Below are 26,297 nucleotides of genomic sequence, written 5' to 3'. Positions count from 1 at the left end.
AGCAATGTTAGTAATAGAAAACACAAACCTGGAAGCAATCCAAAAATCACTGGCAGGAGAATGGATAAATTATGGTATATTCACAAAATGAAATACCATATAGCATTGAAAAATGAAGAAATCATAGCTGTACAGAACATGGATCATGAAAATGTAACATAGAATGGGGGGGCGGAAGGCCAGAAGACTATGCATTGCAATAAGGCAGTATGGTAGTGGTTGAGAACATAGACTAGGAGCCAGACTCTCTGAGTTCAACTCCTAACTAGGCCATTCACAGTAATGTGATTATTAAACTCTCTATACTTCATTTTTTCTAATCTGTATAAATAGGGATCATCTATAAATAGGGATGATGATGATGAAATTGTTATAAGGATTAAATGAGATAATATGTATATATTGTACAACATATATAAAGCACTTAGGACAATGTAAACAAGCAGATTAACATGATTTTTAAGTGTGTTTTTAAAAAGCACCAGAATGATAAATATAAAATTTAGGAGAGTGGTTACCTCTAGAGGGGAGGTAGGGAAAGGAACAGGGAGAAACTCGTAAGTATATGTAATTTATAGGAAATTATTTTAGTTCTTGAGTTGAAAGGTGGACTTACAGGTATTCCTCTTATTATTATACTTTATAATTGCACGTAATCTTTTGCATTATCAAGTAATATATTAAAGATAATAAAAGAGGGGCGCCTGGGTGGCTCAGTTGGTTAAGTGTCTGCCTTCGGCTCAAGTCATGATCCAAAGGTACTGGGATCTTGCCTTTAACTTCTCCCTCTCCCTTCTCCAGCCGCCCCCCCCCATGCTTGTGTGCTCTCTCTCTGTCAAATAAATAGAATCTTTTAAATAAATAAATAATGGGGGTCCTGGGTGGCTTAGTGGGTTGAACCTCTGCCTTCCGCTCGGGTCATGATCCCAAGGTCTTGGGATCGAGCCCAATATCCGGCTCTCTGCCCTGCAGGGAGACTGCTTCCCCCTTTCTCTCTGCCTGCTGCTCTGCCTACTTGTGATCTCTGTGAAATAAATAAAATCTTTAAAAATAAGGAAATAAATAAGGAAATAAATAATAATAAAAGAAAAATGCAAGGAAATAAATGAGAGAAAGTATATACAACTCTTGAATAAACAACTTTTTCAAGATATTTTACTGTAAAGGGAAGAAGAGAAATGGGACAGCAGCTGGGGGAAGAAATGGCATCAAGAAAAAAGAAAAAGGGGGCGCCTGGGTGGCTCAGTGGGTTAAAGCCTCTGCCTTCGGCTCGGGTCATGATCCCAGGGTCCTGGGATCGAGCCCCACGTCGGGCTCTCTGCTCAGCAGGGAGCCTGCTTCTCCCCTCTCTCTCTCTGCCTACCTGTGATCTCTGTCAAATAAATAAATAAAATTTAAAAAAAAAAAAAAGAAAAAGGCCTTTTTTGATAAAAGAAATAACAGTTGGGGCACCTGGCTGGCTCAAGTCAGTAGAACATGCGACTCTTAATCTTGGGGTCCTGTTCAAGCCCCATGTTAGGCGTAGGGCTTACTTTAAAAATAGAAAGAAAAGAAAATAGTTCATTTACACATGCTGATGCAGGATTATAAATATTATCAAATATTACTGGTTTTCAAAATAACCAATAAAGTATACCTGTACTTTAAGATGAAGAACTCAAGGTCAGAGAGCCTAAGAAACTCGCAAATAGCCACACAGCTAATAATTGACAAAAGTCACAATTAAATTCAGGTCTAACTCCTTATTTCACGTTTTGTATAGAATATACAATGCTACCTTCCTTCATTTAACCTTAATTTAATGCCTAACATCAGCTTAATTACATTTATTAGAATACATACTTTTCAGTATCTATTAGGTACGGTTAAGAAGCTGTTATCAGGTGTTTTGGAGGATAACAAACTGAATGCCATTGTCTTACCTTTACAGAGTTTATATTCCAATGAAAATAAGACAATCACCTGATTCCAAAACAATGCAAAATTATATAAACAGCCATATATGAAATGCAAAAGAGTATAGAGGCTCAGGAAAAGTCTTCTTGAGGGCTGGGAGGTAGAGGAATTAGAAGCTTGATAGAGGTAACATTTCAGCTGAACTTGAGGGTTAGACAGGATCTCCCAAGAGGGTTTTAACTGTGAGCTACTGAACAGCCACAATCGTGCTTTAGCCCCCGAGCTGTTTAATGAATGTGGGTGCAGGGAACAAACAGAAAGGCCATTACAAAAGGAAGGGATGGCAACAACCACAAAGGATCAGAGAGGCTGAATACTTGAGGCACAACTAACACAAAAGGATCAGAGAGAAGGACAAGAATAGGAACATATATATTTGGAAAATAAGTATCAAGTAACTCACCATGATTCTTTTTATATTTTGGCTCCCATTTTCGTTAAGAAAATTCTCTCAATATCACCCCATCCTCTTTCTGCCTTTCTCTCACTTCTCTGTTCCCCATCTTTTTAAAATAACAACTTTATTGATATATAATTTATATACCATATAATTAGCCCACTTAAAGTATAAATTCAGGGGCGCCTGGGTGGCTCAGTGGGTTAAAGCCTCTGCCTTCGGCTCAGGTCATGGTCCCAGAGTCCTGGGATCGAGCCCTGCATCAGGCTCTCTGCTCAGCGGGGAGCCTGCTTCCTCTCTCTCTGCCTACTTCTGATCTCTGTCAAATAAATAAATAAAATCTTAAAAAAAAAAATAAAAAAATAAAGTATAAATTCAGTGGCATTTAGATCACAGTTTCACAGCCATTATCACAATTAATTTTAGAACATTTCCATTACCCCCAAAAAGAAACCCAGTACCCATTACAAGTCACTCCCCATTTTCCCCCAACCATCCCCTTCTCCCCCAGACCTAGGCAACCACTAATTTGCTATCTCCATAGATTTGCCTATTCCAGACATTTCCTTTCTTGTTTTTTTTTTTAAGATTATTTATTTATTTGACAGACAGAGATGACAAGTAGTAGGCAGAGAGGCAGGTGGGGGGGGGGAGAGTAGGCTCCCTGCTGAGCAGAGAGCCTGATATGGGGCTCAATCCCAGGACCCTGAAATCATGACCTGAGCCCACTGAACTACCCAGGCGCCCCTATTCCGGACATTTCATATAAATGGAAGCATAAAATATGTGGGCTTCGTGAGGGGCATCTTTGACCTAGCATAATGTTTTTCAAGGTTCATCCATTTTGTAGAATGTATCAGTATTCTGTTCTATCTTATTGATGAATAAAATTCCAAAACTTCCATTATATGGGTACATACATTTTATTTATCCATTCATCAGTTGGTGGGTATCTGGGATGTTTCCACTTATTTGCTATTATTCCACCATAATGTTGCTATAAACACAGGTGCACAGGTTTTTGTGTGGGCATGTTTTAATTCCTCTTGGGTATATACCTAGGACTGTTTTTAACATTTTTTTAATTTTAATTTTTTATTTATTTGAGAGAAAGAGAGCAAGAGGAGGAGGAGGAGCAGGGGGACAAGCAGACTCCCCACTGAGTCAGGAGCCCGAGGCAGGGCTGGATCCCAGAACCCCCCTCCCAGACCATGACCTGAGCTGAAGTCAGAAGCCGAACCCCTAGCCCACTGAGTCACCCAGGCGCCCTGACTGGTTTAACCTTTTAAGAACAGCCAAACTGTTTTCCAAAGCAGTCACACCATTTTACATTCCCACAGTGTATGAAGAGTCCAATTACTCCATGTTATTACCTGTCTTTTTGATCAGAGGCAACCTAGTGGGTGTGAAGTGGTATCTCACTGTGGTTTTTGATTTGCATTTCCTTGATGGCTAATGATGCTGAACACCTTTTTCATGGCTATTTGTAGATCTTCTTTGAAGAAATACTTATTCATATCTTTTGCCCATTTCTTAATTGAGTGCTGCTCTCCATCTTACCATTCTTAAAAGATCAGTCTTTATATACCAGGTATACATCATTACCTTCTTACAATCATCAACCCACTACAACCTCACTTCTGCTCCCCACTCTGAAATTGCTTGTCAGAAGTGCCAACCACCTCTGCAGTGACAAAAATCAATGGGTACTGGGGTACCTGGGTGGCTCAGTCAGTTGAGCGTCTGACTCTTGATTTCGGCCCAGGTCATGATCTCGGGGTCATGGGATCAAGCCCCAAATGGGCCTTGTGTTCAGCAGGGAGTCTGTTGGGAGATTTTTTCCTTCTTCTCCCTCTGCCCCTTTCCCCACACTCTCTCTCTCTCATAAATAAATCTTATAAAAAATAAAATTAAGGGTGCCTGGGTAGCTCAGTGGGTTAAGCCTCTGCCTTTGGCTCAGGTCATGATCTCAGGGTCCTGGGATCGAGTCCCAAGTCTGGCTCTCTGCTCAGCAGGGAGCCTGCTTCCCTCTCTCTCTGCCTGCCTCTCTGCCTACTTGTGATCTCTCTGTCAAATAAATAAAATCTTAAAAAAAAAAAATTAAGAAAATTAAAAAAAAAAAAAAATCAATGGCTACTCTTCAGTCCTCATCTTCCAGAATAAAACTCTATGGTTTGTACATCCACATTATAATTCCATCTGACCTCTTAATCTATACTTTATGACATCCTGTTTCTTGTCTGTATCCTTCTGTCTTACAGCATATTTTCTTATGGAATTAGAAATGTAAACCAGTAATCCAAGGGTATATCCAGAGAATTGCAGGTAAAAACAACTGCATAAAGCAGAGTGAAGGAACGGAATCAAGGAGCGGGGGGGATAGGTGTGGAAGATAAGGAAAGGCTGGATAGGAGCACCTGGGTGGCTCAGTTGGTTAAGTCTGACTCTCAATCTCAATTCAGGTCTTGATCTCAGGGTGGTGAGGTCAAGACCTGCAACGGGCTCCACACTGGGCATGGAGCCTACTTAAAAAAAAATTGAAAATAAAAATTAAGGGGTACCTAGGTGGCTCAGTCAGTTAAACACCTATCTGCCTTTGTCTCAAGTCATAATCCCAGAGTCCTGGGATTGGGCCCCATATCACATCCAGCTCCCAGCTCAGTGGGGAACTTGCTTCTCCCTCTCCCTCTGCCTCTGCCTGCCACTCACCTGCTTGTTCTCTCTCTCACTCTCTCTCTCTCTCTGTGAAATAAATAAATAAAATCTTTTAAAAAATAAAAATAAATATTTTTTAAATTAAAAAAAAGGCTGGATAAATAGTGAGTATTAGGTTAGGATTTTGGCTTTGTTTAGCAGGTAATATATAGCCATTAAAGGTTTTTATACAAGAAATGCTCAGTACTAGACTTACTGCTGGGATGCTGGAAGACTGTCATGGCAGCAAATATAAAGTTACTGGGTGGAGGGGGGAGGAGGGGTTACTAGTTGGCTCAGTCAGTTAAGGGACCAACTCCTGCTTTGGGCTCACATCGTGATCTCAGGATACGGAGATCCAGCCCCAGGACAGGCTCCCTGCAAAGCACAGCTAGGCTTGTCCCTCTCCCTCTGCTCCTGCTCTCGTGTGTTTGCTCCTCACTCACTCTCATAAATAAACAAAAAGTCTTTAAAAAAATCCTTTAAAGTTATCTGGGGGTCAGGGGCAAGGCTGGGAGAACCAGGAGGCAAGCAGATCATGTGGGATACCTATTATAGTAGTAAAGATAATCAGTAATGAGTGCATAAATTAGTCTGGTAGGGCTCAAAAGGTAAAGGAAGGATCAAAGGAAAGACGTTACCACTAAACTTTAACCAACTGAGTCAACTTTATTATGGACAACAAAATAGCTGCCCCCAGTCAAGAGATGTTAATCCTAAAAGTCCTTAGTCCTCAGCTTTAATAAAGTTTGATTTGATGGAAACTAGCTGAAAGTGTAGTAGACACAGAAAAATCATCCTTCCCTGTTATAAGCATAAAAGCTTATAGCATTGCTTCCCACTTTCTTCTCTCCTAAGTAAATACTAAAAACTTTCAGATAACTCCTGCTTCTCAGAGTGAAGATCTGACAGTGCCCACCAGTTAGATCCACTCCCATCCATCACTGCTTCCAACCCCCTCCCCCTACTGTAGCTCTTTAGTCTGTTAAGATCAAGAGGAAATAGAAATTTATGCAAAATAGGTTAGGCAAGGCAAATTATCCCAAGTTAAACACAATCTCTTCTCTTTTTTTTCCACAGGAAATAGTTGTTGATGCTCTGAGGAGTTAAATTATAATAACACATGCCAGGAAGATGATGTCAGGGAAGGCGTGGTTAGGCCCTTCACAAGTCTGAGATTCCTTCAGTTCCAAACATTTCCTCTTTCAATCTCACCTACACTCAAGTCTCTCTACCAAGGCAACTCTTTCAAACACTGAAGTGTTGAGACCCTAGAACTCTGATTCTTTTACTTTTCAATTTTTTAAAAATGAACCAAAGAGTAATTGAAGCCCATTTAAACAGATGTTTTTAAAACATGCACTACATTATGTTTCAGAATCAGTCTTTGAAATCCACATTCCCCCTTTCTGTTACTATTTTAATTCCAAGAAAAGAATGGATATTCAACACTACATCTTGAGAAAGAATCTGCCTTTATTAGGAATTATATATTCGTTGGTTGTATTCCTGCATTTACCACAATGAAAAATAGTAAGAAAACTATGTCGTGGACTCCTCAGGTAACAATTTCCCTGACAAGTGAAGTATACAACTATGCTTCCCAATAAAACAATCCTACTTTTTAAAGTCAAGTAAATAAAATTAACACTTTCAAAAAAGTCACAACACTGGTATACAAATAGTTCTTCTGAGCTCCCTGGCAATTATTTCTACTCCACAAACTAGAAGTGATGACTACAATAAATTATGATGTAAAAATCCTCCTTCAAGAAAGCAGATCTTGGGAGCGCCTGGATGGCTCAGTGGGGTAAAGCCTCTGCCTTTGGCTCAGGTCGTGATCCCAGGGTCCTGGAATCAAGCCCCATGTCAGGCTCTCTGCTCAGCGGGGAGCCTGCTTCCTCCTCTCTCTCTGCCTGTCTCTCTGCCTACTTGTGATCTCTGTCAAATAAATAAATAAAATTAAAAAAAAAAAAAGAAAGCAGATCTACAAATCTATTATACCTAGATTTTTGTATTACATAATGACAGTTAAAGCAGATATTGAGAATTTGTATTTTTTAAAAGTTTAAATTTTGATTGTTCTTTCAGTGTTTTAAACATTTTGGACAGGTCAAAGAACTTCATCGCATAGACTCGATCTACTTGAGAAACTGAGTTCTTAATATAAATGAAAAGCCAACATCAACATTAAAACTTAACCTTGTCATAGAAAAGTCTGGTAGGATATATACACCAAATTGCTACCAGTTATTTTCCATGAGGGGTAGGATTTGAGAAAGGAACTTTAGGACAAGAAAGGAAGACTTAACTTTTTATTTTATATACCTCTTTATGCTTACTTTTTTTTTAGTGAGCATGTCTTAAATTTATTACTAAAAACAAAAGTTATTTAAAAATGTAACCTTGGTTGGGGTATCTGGGTGGCTCAGTGGGTTAAGTCTCTGCTGTCAGCTCAGGTCATGATCTCAGGGTCCTGGGATTGAGTCCCACATCTAGCTCTCTGCTCAGCAGGCAGCCTGCTTCCCCCTGTCTCTCTCTACCTGCCTCTCTGCCTACTTGTGATCTCTGTCTGTCAAATAAATAAATCTTTTAAAAAAAATGTAACCTTGGGGGTGCCTGGGTGTCACAGCTGGTTAGCAGCTGACTCTTAGTTTTGGCTCAGGTCTTGATCTCAGGATCCTGGGATCAAGCCCTGCAATGGGCTCCACTGGGCAGAGTCTGCTTTATACTCTTTCTCCCTCTTACTCTGTTCCTCTGCCCTCTGCAAACGTGCACATCTGCACGTTTGCCTCTCTCTCAAGTATAAAATCTTTTAAAAGAGTATGAAAAAGTAATCTTGAATGTAAAAATTTACAAATTGCATGAACAAATCCATCTAAACACTCTTCCTAAAAGAGAAACAAACACATTAAGTACTACATGTCAACACAAACACAGAGCAATGTCATAATGTTTTCAATATACCCAATATTCACCAACCTGTATGTACACACACGAGTCATATACATAGCCACAAAGTTTTTACACTGACCTGTAAAAACCCACACGATTCTTGATTGCTTCTCAAACTTTACAAGTTATCAGAAGAGATATGAGATTTGAATCCTAGTCCATAATTATACCTCTTTGTCCCCTACGGTATCCCAGATTTAGAAGCTGGTTAAATGCTTCCTACACTACAAGATGGAAAGGGAGTAAAGACAGGTAAGAGAAGATTTTAGATAGCACTGAATACATGAAGCCCTTAAGAGGAAAAAAAAACTAACTTCTAGAATTTATTTTTACTTTATTTTAATGGGTCTGGGTAACCTGAGAGACTTGGAGAAAAAAAAAATGGGGAAAGTTTCATATAGTACTATATAAATTTTGAAAAGAATAAAAACAAATGAAATATCCAGTCACCTAGTGACATTGGTTAAATGTCTGCCTTTGGCTTGGGTCATGATCTCAGGGTCCTAGAATGGAGCCCCACATCAAGCACCATAACAAGCACCAATCCCTCTCCCTCAGTGCCACGCCCCCACTCGTGGGCTCCTTATCTAATATAAATAAAATCTTAAAAATATATTCTTCTACCAAAATTATATATTCATATATGTATGTGTATTATTGATAACTAACAATCATATATGGACCCATATTTCATAAGGATATGAACAGAATGGATACCGTTACAAATTGATACTAAGTGTTTTGGGTCTAAATATTTATCCACTGCCTTGATCAGACACTTGGTTTAAATTGCCTATAACAATATCTTTAGATATATGAGAAAGCTCCAGGAATCCTTCCCAAACCCTCCAATGCTCCATCGGATGGGTAAAAGATCCCTACACATCCATGGCATCTTTTTTCTTCAAAGAACAGCTACATAACAGGAAAGAGGGTAAAGGGTCTTTCTCCTACACCATGAAGTTCTTCCTAATCACCACTGTGTGCCCTGAAATGCCAAGAAACTGCCAAGGATATTCTCTGTTGAATGTGGGCATGACTGTCCACCTCTTGTTAGACTGCCCATGCTTCCAAGCATACCACAATTCTCTGGCATCCGCAGGTTAATCACAAAGACTCTGAGGATCCCTGCTGGGCCTGGCCATCACCAGAGGTCCAAGCACCAGCTCAGCAGCAGAACCCAAAGAATCAGAGACTGCTACCTTAATTCCAAGGTATGTTCTCTCTTAGGACTCCTTCCCTCGGGGCTGGGTAGGACAGGGTCTCTACCTAGTCTAGAAGAGTATACCCAGTTCTTGATGAAGCTGTCGTGATTTCACAGACTATATATTTCAGGTACCTGATAATGCTGGTGAAGTGGGTAGAAAGGAAGGGGTGGGGGGCGTAGAAACAGTTCATCAAAAAGATAAAAATAACCTTGGAGGGAGTGGGCAGGAGACCAGGGTTTGAGATGACATATTATCTCAGTGGAGACTGGCTATATCAGCAGGAAGTCAAACTAACTTATTTCACAAAGATACAAACTTACAAGCTTGATTTGTTTTTAATTCCCCTGCCTTCTCAGGCCTCACAGGCAGGGACTATAAACTGCTAGAACTTCAAAACCAGGTGAGAAAAGATGCCGAAAGAAGTGGTGGAAAGGGAGAGGCACTGAGTGGAGAGAAGAATTCCGATCCCCTCTAACTGGGAATGTTAAAGCCAAGGGCACTCCCGGATCCCCAGGAAAGGAAGTCGCTGGATTCCAAAAAGCACTTTTCCCTACCTTCTTGTTGCTCTTGTTATAGCCAAAAGTCGAAATCCCAGGCCTGGAAGTCACTGATAGCAGCATTTTCTCTTTAATATAAGGGAGCTGAGAGAGAGAAGAGGGAGAGGGAAAGGGAGGGGGAAGAAAGGGGGAAAGAGAAAATGAGAGGGAAAAGGGAGGAGGAGGAGAAAGGGGGAGAAAAGGAGCAAGAGGGAGAGGGATGGGGGGGGCGGGTAGAGAATGAGCTAGGGCTGCTTGTTTACGTCACTGAGAGAAGTTAACCAAGAGTCTGAATGAGGCACTTCCACTGGGTCCTAATGCCCCAGATGTTATTTTATTTTTCACAGTCTTGGTAGTTAAAGCAAAAAGAAAAGTTCTTAGGTCTACCTGTTTCAACTCCATCCCTTTTCCAATAAAAACAGGTTCTGATTCCCCCCGCAAAAGACACTGAAGATTTTTTTCTTTTTTTTTTTTTTTTGCCTTAGAGCTATAAGATTTAGAAGCTTGATTTTTAAAGGGACCACTGTGACACACTGCCTCAGAGAACACGTGAGGACAACTATACTGAGAACAAATATGTGAGATGAGTTCAGGACTTTTCCCACACTTTATACTTAGAGTGATCTTCATGCAGGAAGAAAGAACAAACAGAAGAGTGGGCCAAAGAGCAGAGACAGAGTATGGGAAGTAACCAGTTTCAGATCCTTGGATAGTTCTAGTCCGCATTCCTCTTGGGTCATGCTGTTGCGCTCAGCCTCTCACTCCTTTTCAGATTCCCCCAGGCATGATTTCATACTTGAGAAGGAATTATCAAACTGGACAATGTCATGAAATTTGGTGTCTGGTGGTTTCTTTTCTTTCCCCCCAGCTTTACCAGATAAAACTGCCTGCCTAGCAGTTTCTTCAACAACTGTAAACTATCTTGTTTGACTCTTTATCCTACCATTTTCTGTCATCAAGGTGCGTGAAGCTCAAATAATTAAGATTACTCACCAAACGTGGAATTTATGCCCAAACTGAAGTTCGGAGTTGGAATGTCTGCTTCAAGTGTCTCTGAGCTGTAGGAAAAAATTACTTTTAAAAGCATATGCTTCACAGAGAAGAAAATACAAAGTTCTTAGGGAAGAAGAATCTAACACAGTTGAGACAACACTCACCTCAAACAGTTTCAAAGTGATGGCTTGTAGAAGTAGCCTTAATAAGAAACTTGTAGGAAACCAAAAATTCAAGAATGATACCCAGTAATTCCTACCAATCCAAATGGAACAGGGATGTAAAATCAAAGCCTTCAAATCCCTTCTTCAGGTCACCTTGTGCCATCATAGATGTTCTGTCAAAACACAAATTAACCTTGTCTGCAGGGCTGTTGCCCCAACAAACCTTAAGCCCAAAACCTCCCTTAAATGAAGCGCCCTTCTCCCTTCTAGTTTTCAGGCCACCTTTTTGCTAGGATAATGCGACAGACAGGACTAACAATCCGCAGAGTAAATACTCACATATTCACATACCACACTCTAACTTTCATTTCCAACAGGACAGGAAGTGCCTGCTCAGCTCAAGGGACACAGGAAGGGTGGGAACAGCCTCAATGTGGGAACTACAACGGAGACTGGAAGAACAGTGGCCAAATGCAATAAATAAATTACTAAAGGCATCTCTCAGTGCTACTGTATTTTTTTAAAGTCCCTTTTCTGCCCTCAGAGATTCCCATTCATTATATGCCAAAATATCCTTGCCAGTTAGGCCCTTGGTTGATTTCTTCTCTCTTAGCTTACCAATGTGGTACAAAAATCTTGATCTCTAACACCTGATTTAAAATGGAATTTATTGGGCGCCTGGGTGGCTCAGTGGGTTAAGCTGCTGCCTTCGGCTCAGGTCATGATCTCAGGGTCCTGGGATCGAGTCCTGCATCGGGCTCTCTGCTCAGTGGGGAGCCTGCTTCCCTCTCTCTCTCTGCCTGCCTCTCTGCCTACTTGTGATCTATCTCTGTCAAATAAATAAATAAATAAAATCTTAAAAAAAAAAAGGAATTTATTTTATTTTCATTTTTATTATTTTTTTTAAAGATAAATTACCAGGGACTTCTGAAAGATTTTATTTATTTATTTGACAGACAGAGATTACAAGTAGGCAGAGAGGCAGGCAGAGGGAGAGAGAGGAGAAAGCAGGCTCCCTGATGAGCAGAGAGCCCGATGCGGGGCTCCATCCCAGGACTCTGGGATCATGACCTGAGCTGAAGGCAGAGGCTTTAACCCACTGAGCCACCCAGGCGCCCCCTAAAATGGAATTTATAAAGCCAGTCAACCTATTTTAAAATTCTTTTTTTTTTTTTTTTTAAAGATTTTATTTATTTATTTGACAGGGACAGATCACAAGTAGGCAGAAAGGCAGGCAGAGAGAGAGAGAGAGAGGGAAGCAGGCTCCCTGCTGAGCAGAGCGCCCAATGCGGGACTCGATCCCAGGACCCTGAGATCATGACCTGAGCCGAAGGCAGCCGCTTAACCCACTGAGCCACCCAGGTGCCCCCAGTCAACCTATTTTAATTTTTTAAAAAATTCTAACATTCTCAATGTGTTTTGTTCTCCTCCTTTATTCCTTAATGCTCAATGATATTGTAGAATTTAAAATAGGGTCCCCTCAGTGACACAGTCGGTTAAGCACCTGACTCTTGGTTTTGGCTCAGGTCATGATATCAGGGTCATGGCCCAACCCCCCCACCCCCAACTTGGGCTCTGAGTATGGAGTCTGCTTGAGATTCTCTCTCCCTCTTCCTCTGCCTCTGCCACTGATGCTCTCTAACTCTCAAATAAAATAAATAAATCTTTAAAAAAATAAAATCTAAAATAGTTAAAACCATGAGTCTTAGAGAGACACAGCCCATGAGTTCAAATGCTGACACCATCGTTATTACTTACGTGACTTTACATCAAGGTACTTAACATCCCTAAATTACTCATTTGCAAAATGGAGATAATACCTACTTCATTAGTCTTTGGAATCAAATCTAAGTTCTAGTTCGGTTCTGTCACAAACTAGTGACACAGAAAATCACCTCATATGTCTGAAACTTTTCTCACCTATAAAACAGGATAAATAAAGAGTATCTCTTTCCTAAAACTGTAGTGAAATGAGACAATACATATAAAGCCCTGAGAAAAGGGCGCCTGGGTGGCTCAGTGGGTTAAAGCCTCTGCCTTCGGCTCGGGTCATGATCCCAGGGTCCTGGGATCGAGCCCCACATTGGGCTCTCTGATCGCGGCAAGCCTGCTTCTCCTTCTACCCTGCCCGCCTGCCTCTCTGCCTACTTGTGATCTCTGTCAAATAAATACATAAAATCTTAAAAAAAAAAAAAAAGGAGACTCAAGGAAAGTATTCGGCACTTGGTAAACACTCAATAGATATTAGCTCCATTATGACTAATTACTCTACTATCTCCCAATGTGTATACTTTGTGGGTACTGTATAATCCAGATTGGATGATGTGAAGTGAATATTTCCAAAAACTAGTATCTTAATTACATTCAAAAGATACTAGGACTAGGCAGGCTAAACTCTGTAACGGGAAATACTGGATAAGAAGTTCCAGGAATCAGGGCACTTGGGTGGCTCAGCGGGTTAAAGCCTCTGCCTTTGGCTCAGGTCATGATCTCAGGGTCCTGGGATTGAGCCCTGCATCTGGCTCTCTGCTCAGCAGGGAGCCTGTTTCCCCCTCTCTCTGCATGCCTCTCTGCCTACATGTGATTTCTCTTTCTGTCAAATAAATAAATAAAATCTTAAAAAAAAAAAAAACCCACAAACAAACAAAAAAGAAGTTTCAGGAATCATCCATCCAATTTTTTTTTTTCTTTCTCTATATTGTATAAGCTAACAATCTGATCACTCAGAAATTCCTAACTTTGATCTGGAAATTGGTAGAACATCTCTTATCCCTACAAAAAAATGAAACAAAATAATACAGCATCAAACCTTACTAGATATGACACCCAGCTCCTATTTCTCTAGAGTCCTACTACTCTAAGAAATAGAAATAGATCCAGAAAAAAGAAAAAGGAAAAAAAAATGATTTTCAACCATTCTAAGATTTAATACCATTTCTCTTCTCTAAAAGTAGACAGTATCAGGAAAATGGAAGATGGTGGCAGAGTAAGAAGACCCAAGCCTCACTCATCCCACAAATGCAACTAGATAATTATCAAATCATCCAAAGTACCCCAGAAATTGTCCTGAAGACTGGCAGAATAAGTTTCACAACTAAGGGTAGAAAAGAGGCCACATCGAAGAAGCCCCCCCCCAAAAAGGGGGGATAAAAAAATGGCACTCACATATATTTAGTATTCATAAAAATTTTCAAAAATAGAAACTAAATCCAAATGAATTTCATGTTCATATGATCTGGGAAAATACTGGTATTACAATAAATTTGAGGATATTGATTTAATTGACCTTTTCAGGGGACAGCTGGATGGCTCAGTGGGATAAGCATCTGCCTTTGGCTCGGGTCATGATCCCTGGGTCCTAGAATCAAGTCCCGCACCAGACTCCTTGCTCAGCAGGGAGTCTGCTTCTCCCTCTGCTTGTGCTCTCTCTTTCTCTGGCAAATACATAAATAAAATCTTTAAAAAAAAAAAGTTTTCAGGGATAGCTGACTGGCTCAGTCGGTGGAGCATGACTCTTGATACTGGTGTTACAAGTTTGAGCCCCACGTTGTGTGCAGAGATTACTTAAAAAAAAAAAAAAAAAAAATCATTTTTTTAAAAAAAAATCTTCATAAAAAAAAATTTTTTTTTAATTAAAAAATAAAAAGTAGGGGCGCTGGATGGCTCAGTCAGTAGGTGACTGCCTTTGGCTTGGGTCATCATTCCACGGTCCTGGGGTGTGTTCCCCCCCATCAGTGGCTCAGCACAGAGCCTGCTTCTCCCTCTCCCTCTGAAGCTCCCCCTGCTTGTGCTCTCTCACTCTGTCAAATAAATAGACTCTTTTAAATAAAAGTAAGTAAATAAATAAATTTTTAAAAAGTAAATTTTTAAAAATAGACTTTTCAGTCTTAAAACTTTGGAATTATCAGCCTTAAAATTAAAACTTTTAGGAGCGCCTGGGTGGCTCAGTGGGTTAAGCCTCTGCCTTGGGCTCAGGTCATGATCTCAGGGTCCTAGAATTGAGCCCCCGTGTTGGGTTCTCTGCTCAGCAGGGAGCCTGCTTCCCCTCTCTCTCTGCCTACTTGTGATCTCTCTGTCAAATAAATAAATAAAATCTTAAAAAAAAATAGACTAGACTGGATTCTGTGTATACCCAGAATGAACTACATTGATTACATGGTAATATTATATCCTCTAAATGTATATTTCCTTTGCACCTGACACATTAATCTTACTTGGCCTCAGCTATCCTTAAAATAAATAACTCAGATGATCCCCACAACTGAATTCAACAATTAGGCTGAACAAATGAAATGGTTGTCTCTTTAGGTCAAATATGAATGTCTTCAAATAGATCAATATTGGCAATTTCATATAGTTAAATCTACCACTGCAAAAAGTGTGAAATTGTGAGGATGATACAGAGTCAGAATACTAATTAACTGCATAGTTCCTTTCCTTTCTCCTCTCTCACTTTCAGAGGAAAAAAAAAAAAAAAAAAACCTAGAAGGGTGCCAGAGCAGCTCAGTTGAGAGTCTGACTCTTGATTTCAGCTTAGGTCATGATCTCGGGGTCCTGAGATTGAGCCCCAAAACAGGCTCCATGTTTATCATGGAGTCTGCTTGCCCTCTCCCTCTGCTGCTCCCCCCTGCTCTCTTTCCTCCCTCTCAAATAAATAAAATCTTAAAAAAAAAAAAACACAAAAAACTAAAGAGGTAAACTCACTTGCAAAGATCATGGCAGTCAAACAATGGCATAACTGACACCAGAATCCAGACTTTGTTTCTCAATTCAAACTCCTTTCTATACCGGGGCACCTGGGTGGCTCAGTAGGTTAAACCCTCTGCCTTCGGCTCAGGTCATGATCCTGGGGTCCTGGGATCCAGCCCCGCATTGGGCTCTCTGCTCGGCGGGGAGCCTGCTTCCCCCTCTCTCTGCCTGCCTCTCTACTTGTGACCTCTCTCTGTCAAATAAATAAATAAAATCTTTAAAAACAACAACAACAACAAATTCCTTTCCATACCAATCTGATTTGTCTATAAAATTAAAAATTCTGATGGAGACCCTGGATGGCTCAGTCTGTAGAGCATGAGACTCTTGATCTCAGGGTCATGAATTCAGGCATCCACATGGGGATGGTGCCTACTTTAAAAAAAATATTTTAAATTAACAAATAAAAATAAAAATTCTGATAAAGAATTTAAATAGTAAATTTTGGGAGGGCGCCTGGGTGGCTCAGTTGGTTAAGTGTTGGTCTTCAGCTCATGATCCTGGGGTCCTAGGATGGAGTCCCACACTGGGCTCCCTGCACAGCAGAGACCCTGCTTCTCCCTCTGCCTATTGCTCCCCCTGCTTGTACTCTCCCTCTCTCTGACAAATAAATAAAATCTTAAAAAAAAAAAAAAAGAGAGATCTATTTTGGGGTCAAAAGTAAAAAAGGAATAATCTTATGGTTCCAGAAGTGAAAGTTCAACTATTCTCCTCAAACCAGCTCTTTATGTCAAGTAGCAGTGATGAACAATATTTTGGCCTATTATTAAATTGCATAATGGACAATATTTCTAGGAATACACTTACAACGGAAACAAGATTTGTAGAAAATTACAGCTGTTGGATAGACACACGAAAAGATGCTCAATATCACTAATCATTAGGAAAATGCAAATCAAAATCACACTGAGATATCACCTTATACCTGTCAGAACGGCTAAAATAAAAAACTCAAGGAATAAGTGTTGATGAGGATGTGGAGAAATAGGAACCCTTGTGCAGTTGGTGGCAATGCAAACTGGTACAGCCACTGTGAAAGAGTATGGATGTTACTCAAAAAGTTAAAAAATAGGGGCGCCTGGGTGGCTCAGTGGGTTAAAACCTCTGCCTTCAGCTCAGGTCATGATTCCAGAGTCCTGGGATTGAGCCCCCATCGGGTTCTCTGCTCTGCAGGCAGCCTCTTCCTCCTATCTCTCTGCCTGCCTCTCTGCCTACTTGTGATCTCTGTCTGTCAAATAAATAAATAAAATCTTTAAAAAAAAAAAACTTAAAAAATAGAACTACCCTACAATCTACTAATTGCATTACTGGGTATTTACCCCCAAAATACAAAACACCAATTCAAAGAGATGCATGCACCCCTATGTTTACAGCAGCATTATTCACAATAGTCAAATTATGGAAGAAGCCCTAAGTATCCATAGACTGATGAACGGATAAAGAGAAGATGTGGTGTATGCATATACAATGGAATATTATTCAGCCATAAGAAGAATGAAATTTTGCCATCTGCAATGACATGGAGAGAGCTAGTGAGTATAATGTTAAGTGAAATAATGGGGTGCCTGGGTGGCTCAGTTGGTTAAGCAACTGCCTGCGGCTCAGATCACGATCCTGGAGTCCCAGAATCAAGTCCAGAATCAAATCAGGCTCCCTGCTCAGCAGGGATTCAGCTTTTGCCCCTGACGTATCCCCTCTCATGTTCTCTCTCTCTCGTTCTTTCTCTCAAATAAATAAAATCTTTTTTAAAAATGCTAAAGGAAATAAATCAGTCAGAGAAAGACAAATACTGTATGATTTCATTAATATGTGGAATTGAAGAAACAAAGGAGCAAAGTAAAAAAAAAAAAAGAGAGAGAGAGAGAGACACATACAAACCAAAATCAGACTCCTTAAACTATAGAGAACAAACCGATGGCTACCAGAGGGGAGGTTGAAGGAGGGTAGGAGAGAAACAGGTGCTATGGATTAAAGAATATACATATCATGAAGAGCACTGAGTAATGTGTAAGAATTGTATAATCACTATATTATACACCTGAAACTAATATAACACTGTATTTTTTTATAACACTGTATGCTAACTACACTGGAATTAAAATACAAAGCTTAATAATTAAAAAAAAAAACCCTACAGTTGCTGGGAAGTACTGCTAATTAAGTGTTTGAGATTCTACATAAGGTCTGATTTACTATATATTTAGAAAGTAATTTTGCTTGAATTCTGCTTTCCTTCTGGGGATAACTTGTATCATATCCTGAAACTCAGATGAAACATAAGATTTGAATATAAAAAATTGTTCTTAAAATATCAATCTACATGGGCGCCTGGGTGGCTCAGTGGGTTAAGCTTCTGCCTTCGGCTTGGGTCATGATCCCAGGGTCCTGGGATGGAGCCCTGCATCAGGCTGTCTGCTCAGTGGGAGTCTGCTTCCTCCCCACCCCTCCACCCCCACCCCTACCCCTACCCCCACCCCTACCCCCACCTGTCTCTCTGCCTACTTGTGATCTCTGTCAGATAAATAAATAAAATCTTAAAAAAAAAATCAATCTACATTATTTATAAGGACATTAGTCACTTGGAGGTTTTACCAGAAGCATAAGCTTGATGAGGACAGGGACTGGGACTATTTGGTGTACACTACTATATCCCTAGCATATAACAATATCTGGCTAATTTATTCTTTTTTTTTTTTTTAAGATTTTATGTATTTATTTGACAGAGAGAGATCACAAGTAGGCAGAGAAGCAGGCAGAGAGAGAGAGAGAGGAGGAAGCAGGCTCCCTGCTGAGCAGAGAGCCCATGTGGGGCTTGATCCCAGGACCCTGGGATCATGACCTGAGCTGAAGGCAGAGGCTTTAACCCACTGAGCCACCCAGGTACCCCTGGCTAATTTATTCCTTTAAGATTTTATCTATTCGAGAGAGAGAAAGAGCAGCAGAGGGGCAGAGAGAGAGAGAGAAGCAGACTCCCCACTGATAGGGACCCTGGTGTTGCAGGGCTCAGTCCCAGGACCCCGAGATCATGACCTCAGCCGAAGACAGACGCTTAACCAACTGATCCACCCAAGCACGCTTATCAGGCTAATTTAAAATTAAAACATAATTTATGTTCAAGAATTAGCTGAAAGACCACAACATTTATAGCAGCAATGTCCACAATACCCAAACTATGGAAAGAGCCTACATGTCCACCTAGAGATGAATGGATAAACAAGATGTGATACACACACACACACACACACACACACACCCACACCCACACAAATGGAATATTATGCAGCCATCGAAAAAGTGAAATCTTACCATTTGCAACAACATGGATGGAACTAAAGGGTATTACACTAAGGAAAATAAGTCAATCAGAGAAAGACAATTATATTATCTCACTGATACGGAATTTGAGAAACAAGGCAGAGGATCATGAGGAAAGAGAGGAAAAAATGAAATGGGACGAAACCAGAGAGGGAGACAAACTATGAGAGACTCTTAATCTCAGAAAATGAATTGAGGGTTGCTGGAGTGAAGGGGTGGGAGGGATGGGGTGGCTCGGTGATGGACACTGGGGAGGATGTATACTATGGTGAATGCTGTGAATTATGTAGGACTGATGAATCACAGACCTGTACTCCTGAAACAAATAATACATTATATGTTAATTTAAAAAAAAAAAGAATTAGCTGAAAGAATACAATTTCCACTTCCATTTAAATACATCCAATGGGTAAGTGAATTCTCAATGAATATTAAGATAACACTGCCGCCTCCTGGGTAACACAGGTCATGCAACCTCTAGCAAATACAGGGAAAACAAAGCATAACATTTGTCTATAGGTATATAGGAAGATCAGAAGTTTGAAATTTAAACCCAGCTCTACCATTTTCTGTATTAAACTGGAAAATCTCAATCATTTTTTTAAAGATTTTATTTATTTATTTGACAGAGAGAGAGATCACAAGAAGGCGGGGGGTGGGGGGAAGCAGGCTCCCTGCTGAGCAGAGAGCCCAACACGGGGGCTCAATCCTAGGACCCTGAGGATCATTACCTGAGCCCAAGGCAGAGGCTTAACCCACTGAGCCACCCAGGTGCCCCAAGTATTTTTATTTTAAATTAAAAAATGTGAACCATCAAATACCCCCACAAACTACTAGGCTTGTGTCAAAAGATTCAAGAGTCAACTTGATGGAACTTTCAGTGTCTAAAGATAAGACAACTTGAGCATTAAAATAATTTTTTAAAAAACTATCAACAATGTAAACACATCAAAATTTTTAAAATTCATAAATTCATAATAAGTTTTTAAAAGTCTAACTGAACACCTTTAAAGGATATTATGGAACCAACTTATTCTGAAAATTAGCAAGGGAAACAAATCAAATAGCCTATCTTTTCCATATGAACCATTATCCCTAGTTGATAAAGCAAAGTCCTTCTTTAAAAGAAGAACTCAAAATAATAAAGAAATAAGGAATGACAGAAGAGCACCACTTACTCTGCAACCCTTAGTGAAACATTGATCTAGGCAATGATTGTCAAAGATTACTAAAACCAGGAGTTCCTGGTTGGCTCAGTTGGTCATCAGACTCTCAATCTTAGGGTCATGAGTTTGAGATCCACGTTGGGTGTAGATTATTTAAAAAAAAAAAAAAAGAGAGAGGAGTGCCTGGGTGGCTCAGTGGGTTAAAGCCTCTGCCTTTGGCTCAGGTCATGATCCCACGGTCCTGGGATCAAGCCCCACATCCAGCTCTCTGCTCAGCAGGGAGCCTGCTTCCTCCTCTCTCTCTGCCTGCCTCTCTGCCTACTTGTGATCTCTCTCTGTCAAGTAAATGAATAAAATCTTAAAAAAAAAAGAAGGGTTACTAAGACCATTAGGTTGAAAAATGATTGGGTATCATAAGAAAAAAACAACTATATAAAATATCAAATGTCCTTTATGGATACAAAGGTAAATCACTTCAACAAAATAGTAGTAAACTGCACTCGGAAACATATATAAAGAAGTTTATAACACCAGGACCAACTGCTATTTACTCCAGAAATGCAAGGCTTGTTAAACATCCAAAAATCAAGTAATGATATGGCATATTAATAAAGGAAAAAAATTCAAGGATTATCTTAGTAGATGTAGAAAACATCTGACAAAATCTTTGATATCTGTTCACGATAAAATCTCTCAACTAGGGCCGCCTGGGTGACTCAGAGGGTTGAGCGTCTGTCAGGTCATGATCCCAGGGTTCTGGGGTAGAGCCCCATGCTGGGGTCCCCACTCAGGGGACAGCCTGTTTCTTCCTCTCCCTCTGCCTGCTGCTCTACCTATTTGTGCTCTCTCTCTGTCAAATAAATGAATAAAATATATTTATTTATTTATTTTTTAAAGATTTTATTTATTTATGAGAGAGAGAGAGAGCGAGCACAGGCAGACAGAATGGCAGGCAGAGGCAGAGGGAGAAGCAGGCTCCCTGCAGAGCAAGGAGCCCGATGTGGGACTTGATCCCAGGACGCTGGGATCATGACCTGAGCCGAAGGCAGCTGCTTAACCAACTGAGCCACCCAGGCGTCCCGAATAAAATATATTTAAAAAAAAATTTTTTTTAAGTCATCTCTACTCCCAGTGCAGGGCTCAAACTCACAACCCCAAAATCAAGAGTCACGTGCTCCACAGACTAAGGCAGCCAGGTGCCCCTGAATTCTCTTTTTATTTTTATTTATTTTTAAAAGATATTTATTTATTTATTTGACAGAGAGAGCATGCACAAGCAGGGGGAACAATAGGGGCAGGGGGAGAGGGAGAAGCACACTCCCCACTGAGCAGGAGCCTGGGATCATGACCTGAGCCAAAGGCAAGTGCTTAATCGACGGTCACCCAGGCGCCCCTGAATTCTCTTTTTAGCCCCAATAATTCACCTGTACATTCATCTTCCTAATGAATACCATCGTGAATGACACTTTTGTTTCTTATAATCCTTATACCATTTCTTTCTTTTTCTTATTGGGCAATAAGATGTCCAATAAAATAGTTAACAGAACTTGTTACCTATTGGCCCCGTTCCCTGATAAACTTTTTTTTTTTTTTTTAAGTCAGTTCTACAACCAAGGTGGGGCTTGAACTCACCCGTGCTGTATCAAGAGTCCCAGGCTGTACAGACTGAGCCAGCCAGGAACCTCCCTGATAAGCTCTTTATCAGGTTTATGACCATGTTCCTTTTCTTGTCTGTTTTGCTTTGGGAAGGAAAAGGCATTTAATTTTATCAGATACTTTTTCTGCAATGAACAGGAAGATCAAACAGATTCCCTCTATTAATCTGTTGATGTGGTTAATTATGCATATTTTCCAATGTTAAAACATTCTAGCATCCTTCAGATATATTCTACTTGGTCATAAATATATGTTGTTGTTTTTTTAAAGATTTTATTTATTTGACAGACAGAGATCACAACTAGGCAGAGAGACAGGCAGAGAGAGAGAGGAGGAAGCAGGCTCCCTGCAGAGCAGAGAGCCCGATACAGGGGCTCGATCCCAGGACCCTGGGATCATGACCTGAGCCGAAGGCAGAGGCTTTAACCCACTGAGCCACACAGGTGCCCATAAATATATGTTTTAATGACTTTTACATTTGTATCTTTGTTATTTATTTTTTCTCATACTATCCTTATGTGCTTTTGGTTTTAAAGTGATACTAAGTGGGGTGCCTGGCTGGCTCACTCAGTAGAACATACAACCCTTGATCTTGGGGTCATAAATTCTAAACCCATGTTGAGGGTAGAGGTAAGAACAGCTATGCTAATTTAACAATACAAGTTGTGAAGTTTCCCTTTTTTTTCTAATTTCTTGGAACAAAGTGCGTAAAATTGGGTTTATCTGTTCTTTGAGTGTTTCATAGCACTCCCACATAAAATTATTGTATTTATTTTCTGCATAAATGTCTAAACTACAAATCTTCTAATCTCAGTAAGCTCTTAGTATTTTCCAACAATCCTATAAGACTCTAGAATTTTCTCTTAGTCTCCACAAGTTACTCTAAATATTTACCATTCTCAAGTTTTCTACCTATTTCTCCCTATATTCTTAGCATGTAGTATTCATCTATCTTTAACTTTTTTGTCTTACTAGCTACCTTCCCCAGCATATTGATGATTTTTTTCAAAAAAATTTATTTATTTATTTCACAGAGATCACAAGTAGACAGAAAGGCAGGCAGATAGAGAGAGGAGGAAGCAGGCTCCCTGTAGAACAGAGAGCCCGATGCGGGGCTCGATCCCAGGACCCTGGGATCATGACCTGAGCCGAAGGCAGAGGCTTTAACCCACTGAGCCACCCAGGCGCCCCAAATATTTTTTTTTAAAAGGGGAAAAAATCCTTACATGGCAAAAACCACAAAAGGAAAACCAAAAGTCAAATGATAAACCAGGACAAGGAGAGGCAATGTATGTAACTCATCTTATATAAGGCTAATTTCCAAAATATGTTTAGAGTTCCTATAGATCAATATCAAAATTCTAATACCCAACAGAAAATGGGGAAATATATAATTCATAAAAAAACAAATAATTCTTAACCTTAGAAAAAGGTCCTCAATCTCATAATTTATAAAAAGTTAAAATAAATACAAACACTTAGAAACGATTTCATATGCATTGGAATGGGAAACATTTTTAAAAAGGTGATAATCACCTGAGATGAGGGCAGAAAAACAAGCATCTCCCACACTGGTGAGACTATAAAATGATATGACCAATAGGAAGCAATTTAGCAACATCAAAATTACAAACGTATATACCTTTTGACTCAGCAATTCTAATTCTAGGAATTTATCCTCGAGTTATATTTGCAAACCTGCAAAATGACAAGATATTTAGTATTACTCACTGCAGCACTCTAATACCTAGGGTAACCATAAAACATATTGTCCAAATTGGGACACCTTTTTTTTTTTTTTTTTAATTTCAAAGAGAGAGTGCACAAACAGGCAGAGCAGCAGGCACAGGAAGAGGGAGAAGCAGACAGAGGGAGAGGGAGAAGCAGGCTCCCTGCTGAGCAGAGAGCTCCCTATGGGGCTTAAACCTAGGACCCTGGAATCAAGCTGAAGGCAGAGGCTTAATCGAATGAGCCATCCAGGCACCCCAAAATTGGGACACTTTTATAAAAGAAAGAGGGTACTAGGCCCTTTTGTACCTTCTAAATTTTGAACCAAAATTCAGATGAGTAAATAAAATCATAAAATAGTCCCAGCAATGAATTTTTTTTTTAAAGATTTTATTTATTTGACAGACAGAAATCACAAGCAGGCAGAGAGGCAGGCAGAGAGAGAGGAGAAAGCAGGCTCCCCTCGGAGCAGAGAGCCTGATGCGGGGCTCAATCCCAGGACCCTGGGATTATGACCTGAGCTGAAGGCAGAGGCCTTAACCCACTGAGCCACCCAGGTGCCCCTCAGCAATGAATCTTAATTTATAAGTTTTACAATCTGTATTTTACCCCTGTTTGAGCTGCTATCCTCAATAATAAAAATGCTGTTAAATATTGTGATCCTATAGAGTTTCCTAAGTTTTTTTTTTTTTTTTTTAAGATTTCATTCATTTGAGAGAGAGAGAACATGAGAGCATGAGGGTGGGGAGGGTCACAGGGAGAAGCTGACTCTCTAACAAGCTGGGATCCCAATGTGGACTCGATTCTAGGACTTCATGGTCCTAGAATCATGGTCATGATCCTGGAATCCTAGAATCATGGTCATGATCCTGAGCCGAAGGGAGTCGATTAACCAACTGAGTCACCCAGGTGCCCTTAGTAATCTAGTTTTTTTTTTGTTTTTGTTTTTGTTTTTTTTTAAAGATTTTATTTAGTTTATTTGACAGAGAGGGAGAGAGAGAGAGAGCTCAAGCAGGCAGAGGGAGAGGGAGAAGCAGGCTCTCCACTGACCGGGGAGCCAGATGTGGGTTTCGATCCCAGGACCCTAGGATCATGACCCGAGCCGAAGGCAGATGTCTAAACGACTGAGCCACCCAGGTGCCCCAGTAACCTAGTTTTTAAATCATTTTAATTCTGCTATAAATAACATGAGAACTGTGCAAAACAAAAATACTTAAGAACAACTTTAAATCGAGTACCACTATTGTCAGTAACTATCACAGAAATATGTATATGTATTACTTTTTTCCAATTTCTATGTTTAATAATCTCACAATTATATTAATAATCATTTTCATACATCATAAATTTATTTGGCACCTTCTGTACTTTTTCATCTAAATTAAACTGAACTAAACTGGAATAATAAATGCAAATAAGCAAATAAATACACTTACCCTTGAAAATCTCTTACCTAAGTGGTAGTTACTATACATATTACCTGATAATCTAAAATTGTTTTACGTAAGGGAGGTAAGTAAGCAGGGTGATGGGTTAAACAGGTGATAGTAAGGAGGACACTTGTTGAGATGAGCACGGGGTGTTGTTAAGTGAAGAGTCACTAAATTCTACAGCTGAAACTGGTAACACACTGTATGTTAACTAACGGGAATTTAAATAAAAACCTGAAAAACAAAAAAATAAATAAATTAAAATTGTTTCCTCTAAATTTCCCAAAATAAGAGAGTTATAATAGCAGCTTTAGCAAACTGAGAGGCAAAATAGTATAATGTAAAATTTTTCAAATTACATAAAATCTTGAGAAATTATAGTTTATGGAGTGTTAAGTAGATGAATGTGGTTAAAAGTAACTTTATGTAGTTTTTTAGAGAATGGTTTTGTTTACTGTGTGGCAACACAAGATTCTGAAAACATCTTTCATGTTCTTTAGGTTAAAAAAACAAGTATTGGGACGCCTGGGTGGCTCAGTTGGTTAAGCAGCTGCCTTCGGCTCAGGTCATGATCCCAGCGTCCTGGGATCGAGTCCCACATCGGGCTCCTTGCTCGGCGGGGCGCCTGCTTCTCCCTCTGCCTCTGCCTGCCATTCTGTCTGCCTGTGCTCATTCTCTCTCCCTCTCTCTCTGACAAATAAATAAAAAATCTTAAAAAAAAAAAAAAAGTATTAAAATGTTACCAGGGGCACCTGGGTGGCTCAGTTGTTAAGCCTCTGCCTCCAGCTCAGGTCATGAACCCGGGGTCCTGGAATCAAGCCCCGCATCAGGCTCCCTGCTCGGCAGGAGCCCTGCTTCTCTCTCTCCCACTCTTCCTGTTCCCTATCTTGAGCTCTCTCTCTCTCTTTCAAATAAATAAATAAATAATCTTAGAAAAAAAAAAAATGTTACCAACCACAACCATCCACTAAAGGTTTTTTTCTTTTTGCTGTTTCAAATTCTTTCAAATTCGCTTTAGTCTATTAAGAGGTTTTTTAGGAACGCCTGGGTGGCTCAGTCAGTTAAGCATCTGCCTTTGGCTCAGGTCATGATCCCAACCTGGGATGGATCCCACACTGGGCTCCTGCTCACTGGGAGGCTGCCTCTCCCCTTGCTTATGCTCTCTCTCCTTCTCTCTGACAAATAATAAAATCTTAAAAAAAAAAAAAAGAGTTTTTAAAAATCTTTTAGGGACCCTGGCAAAATTTACATTCTCTTAGCATATTATAATGATTCACTCTTGCTATAATCTATTCTATGGCCATCAAAGAAACCAATTTACAGAGAGATCATTTGGCAAAAGAGACAAAA

The 26,297-nt window shown here is 40.0% G+C and overlaps 1 protein-coding gene and 1 long non-coding RNA gene across 5 annotated transcripts in view; one reads left to right on the top strand and one right to left on the bottom strand.

Moving 5' to 3' along the window:
* RBMS2 (RNA binding motif single stranded interacting protein 2) overlaps positions 1-11,212 on the bottom strand; it is a 69,484-nt gene extending 58,272 nt beyond the window's left edge. The window contains exons 1-3 of one of the 4 annotated variants that reach the window (XM_032874491.1): positions 10,904-11,212; positions 10,740-10,804; positions 9,765-9,851 (exon numbers count right to left, since the gene is read on the bottom strand). In XM_032874491.1, coding sequence (XP_032730382.1) covers positions 9,765-9,830 — 66 coding nt within the window. In that variant the 5' untranslated portion in view covers positions 9,831-9,851; positions 10,740-10,804; positions 10,904-11,212. Of the gene's footprint in view, positions 1-9,764; positions 9,928-10,739; positions 10,805-10,903 lie in introns of those variants that run through there. The other 3 variants (XM_032874492.1, XM_032874490.1, XM_032874493.1) reach the window with 3 other exon arrangements.
* LOC116877670 lies at positions 8,657-11,394 on the top strand. The gene is made up of 3 exons (XR_004384686.1): positions 8,657-9,216; positions 9,567-9,610; positions 11,281-11,394. It is a non-coding gene; the product is annotated as an uncharacterized LOC116877670 (long non-coding RNA).
* Positions 11,395-26,297: the final 14,903 nt, after the last annotated feature.

Source organism: Lontra canadensis, unplaced genomic scaffold (assembly GCF_010015895.1).
Source record: "Lontra canadensis isolate GAN:19392208 unplaced genomic scaffold, GSC_riverotter_1.0 scaffold53, whole genome shotgun sequence".
In the NCBI taxonomy this organism is placed as follows: Eukaryota; Metazoa; Chordata; class Mammalia; order Carnivora; family Mustelidae; genus Lontra; species Lontra canadensis.
Note: the sequence above shows the minus strand (reverse complement) of the source record. Positions and strands in the feature narration are given on the sequence as shown.